Source organism: Lactuca virosa, chromosome 3, assembly GCF_052849685.1.
Source record: "Lactuca virosa cultivar CGN04683 chromosome 3, Lactuca_virosa_CGN04683_v6, whole genome shotgun sequence".
Lineage (NCBI taxonomy): Eukaryota > Viridiplantae > Streptophyta > Magnoliopsida > Asterales > Asteraceae > Lactuca > Lactuca virosa.
Window position 1 is genome coordinate 10905575 of NC_136428.1, and position 3499 is coordinate 10909073.

Below are 3499 nucleotides of genomic sequence, written 5' to 3' on the forward strand. Positions count from 1 at the left end.
CGGTGAAATTGTTAGGACGCCTGAGGGCAAGGATGTCCTTGTTCTCCGGGGTGATGAGGAGCCTTGGATCGTGGTTTTGACCCACTGTCCAATTATGGTTCCCATCCTCCGCCCGAAACATTCTCATAGACTCAAGAACTCCCGTGGTCAGGTAGGTCTCACCGGGCAGGGGTTGGTGAGTTCCGGGGTATGAGGCCTGGCCAATAAACTGACAATTCCACCACAAGATATTTTGTCGGACCGTGATGTGCTGAGGCGGGTGAGTTTGTTACAAAGGAATGAGTCATAGTGAGGAATGAGATTATCGTCCGGGTGGGCCATCGCATAGAGTATTTTGAGCTCAAGGGCGCTAATGGTGCTTCTTTCTTCTCTAGGGACGACAAGTGAAGCAACGATCCTGTGGGCCACTTTCATCACAGGGTGGATGAGAGATGAGGCCTTAGCAAAACTTGAGACATAGGGAAGCTGACGCGTAAGGTCGGTCCACCACGTAAGATCATTGTATCATAGGATTTGGTCATTGGGGCCAAAGGTGTGTTCTGTGGGGGCCCCAACGATGGCATTGATTTGTTCTAGGGACAAGACATGATATTGGTTCATAAGCCGGAAGCTTAGGACACCGTGGTCCAAATCAAATGAAGATAAGAACTCGGCAGTTGGAACTTTGTAGCTGAGTTCGTGGACCTTTAACAACCCCTGCCATCCAAAGTTCTGGAACAGTGTGTGGACTTGGTTGTAGATGTGCAACTCACGTAGAGATGTCACATGCACGAATTGTTGGGTAGTGTGCGCGCGTTGGAGAAAGGCCTCAAGTTTGGCGGCTTGAATTGGGCCACGACAAACCACACCACAATGTGCCGGATTAGGTGGAGATGAAGGTGGGGGTGACGGGGACCTGGGCGGCGGTGATGGGGACCTACGACGGCGGGCTGATGATTTGGTGTGCCGAGGTCGTTTAGAACTTTCACCTTCCATAAGCAAAATTTAGGGTAAAGTCAAAAAGTCAACTGGTCAACGGGTCAAAAAGTCAACTGTTGACGGGTCCAGTCAACACGAATTTGACCACCAAAATTTCGCGGGAAATTCGGTTCTTGGTGATTTCTAAGTGATAGTCAAGTCCAATACGACCAAAATGAATGCAATTTGACCTTACAAACATAAAATCCACAAGTGAAGAGTTGGAAAGATTTTACCGAATCGTTAGTGGAAATGCGTTGTTGTTGATGAGAAAGACCTTCTTCAACCTCCCCAAGCTTGCCTACATGAAGATTTAAGCACAAAAACACCAAAATTCTTAGAAAATTTCGGACCTAGGGTTTGTCAAAAACCCCCAAATCCACCATGAAAGTGTAAGAAGATGGTGTATTAGATGTAGGAGATGGAGTGGGGAAGATGAAAATCAAACCTCTTTGAAGATTTAAGCCAAAATCGTGAAGAATCAAGGGATTTTTGATGAAAATCGGACCTTGGGGTTTTCTTGGGAGAGAGAGGCTGTTTTGGAATGAATGTGTTGAAGAATGAGGAAAAAATCCCGATTTTTAGCATTAAAACCCACAGGCTCTGCTGCGCGAACACGACCAGTGTTCCCACAGGCCAAATTAACACGGCCCGTGTTGGGGTCAGGATGCCTGAGATATGCATGAACACGACCCGTGCTCATTATAAGCCAAGAGGAACACGGGTCGTGTACTCCTCTGACTCCAGAATTGTTTGCTCTTTGATGAACACGACCCGTGTTCATTATAAGGCAAAAGGAACACGGGCCATGTACCCTTCTGATTGTCACTTCCACTTTTTGATCCAAAAATTTTCCCTCTCATTCAAATGAAATGTTTTTGCATCCCAAGGTCCGTTTGGTGATTCTAAATCAGGTTTAAATGCATTTGGAACATTGAAAACCAAAAACCCAAAGAAATGGAAATTGTTTTTAAAGAAAAGACAGAAATACCCCCGGGTTGCCTCCCGGTAAGCTGCCCTTGTTTTAAGTCGTTGGCTCGACTTTGCCCTTTAGATTCACTCAATGTAGTCCGGGCGTTCCAAGCTATCAACCTCCATGTCTTTCTCTTGGAAACTTTCATAGAAAACCTTTAACCTGTGACCATTAACTTTGAACACTTTTCCAGTTTTGTTACTCTTAATCTCAATTGCACCATGATCAAATACATTAGTAACAATGAACGGACCCACCCACGGGGACCGTAACTTACCGGAAAACCATTTAAGTCGAGAGTCATAGAGTAATACCTTTTGACCAATCTCAAAGGTCTTACGGGAGAGGTACTTATCATGGAATGCTTTGGTCTTATCTTTGTAGATGCGTGAACTCTCGAATGCTTCATTTCTTATTTCCTCCAACTCTTGAATCTCTAGCTTTCGGTGAACACCCGCTTCATCAATCTTCATGTTTAGCTTTTTGATAGCTCAGAAAGCTTTGTGTTCCAGTTCAACAGGGAGGTGACAAGCTTTGTCAAACACGAGTCTGTAAGGTGACATCCCAATTGGCGTTTTATATGCAGTGCGATATGCCCAAAGAGCATCATCTAATCTCAAACTCCAATCTTTGCGGTTTGTGATCACTGTTTTCTCAAGTATGGACTTGATTTCTCTGTTTGACACTTCAGCTTGTCCATTTGTTTGCGGGAGATAAGCCGTGGACACCCGATGTTGGACTCCATACTTCTTGAGAACCGATCCAAGAGTTTTGTTGCAGAAGTGTGTGCCTCTATCACTGATCAAAGCTTTTGGAGTTCCAAACCTACATAAAATGTTAGCCTTGACAAAATCTACAACAACTTTAGCATCATCGGTTCTTGTTGCCTTTGCCTCTACCCATTTGGAAACATAGTCAACAGCCAAAAGGATGTATAAATTCCCAAAGGATGAAGGAAAAGGGCCCATAAAATCAATACCCCATATATCAAATATTTCACAAACCAAGATAGGGGTCAAGGGCATTTGGTTTCGAGAACTCAAAGAACCTGTCATTTGACATCTCTCACAACTTTTACAGAAAGTGTAAGAGTGATGAAAGAGTCGGGGCCAATAAAATCCACAGTCTAAAATTTTTCGGGCAGTTCTTTGAGGACCAAAATGCCCTCCGCAAGCACAACTATGACAAAAGTTGAAGATAGATTGTACCTCATGTTCTTCAACACATCTTCTTATTACCTGATCTGCACAATGTTTCCAAAGGTACGACTCATCCCAAATGTACCTTCTTGCATCTTTCTTGATCTTATCTCTCTGTGACCTCGTGAGATCGGGTGGGAATTTTCCCGTGACCATGAAGTTGCATATATCCGCATACCAAGGTGGTGTTTGTATAGCAAACAAGTACTCGTCTAGGAATGCGTCATGAATGGGAGTCGCATCTTTGGGTTGGACTATTCGGCTCAAATGATCGGCGACTAGGTTCTCTTTCCTGCTTTTATCTTTGATCTCAATATCGAGCTCTTGCAAAAGCAGCATCCACCGTATTAACCTCGGCTTCGAATATTTC

General features: G+C 44.2%; 1 protein-coding gene across 1 annotated transcript; it reads right to left on the bottom strand.

Annotated features, from left to right (window-relative positions):
- Positions 1 to 2013: 2013 nt before the first annotated feature.
- On the bottom strand, positions 2014 to 2403 carry LOC145163300 (uncharacterized). The gene has a single exon (XM_079082136.1). It carries the CDS (start codon positions 2401 to 2403, stop codon positions 2014 to 2016), a length of 390 nt encoding a protein of 129 aa, XP_078938262.1.
- Between the last annotated feature and the right edge of the window lie 1096 nt (positions 2404 to 3499).

Bases quoted from the DNA above. Each gene is read 5' to 3' on its own strand.
- LOC145163300 (XM_079082136.1), bottom strand. From the start codon at position 2,403: ATGAAGATTGATGAAGCGGGTGTTCACCGAAAGCTAGAGATTCAAGAG.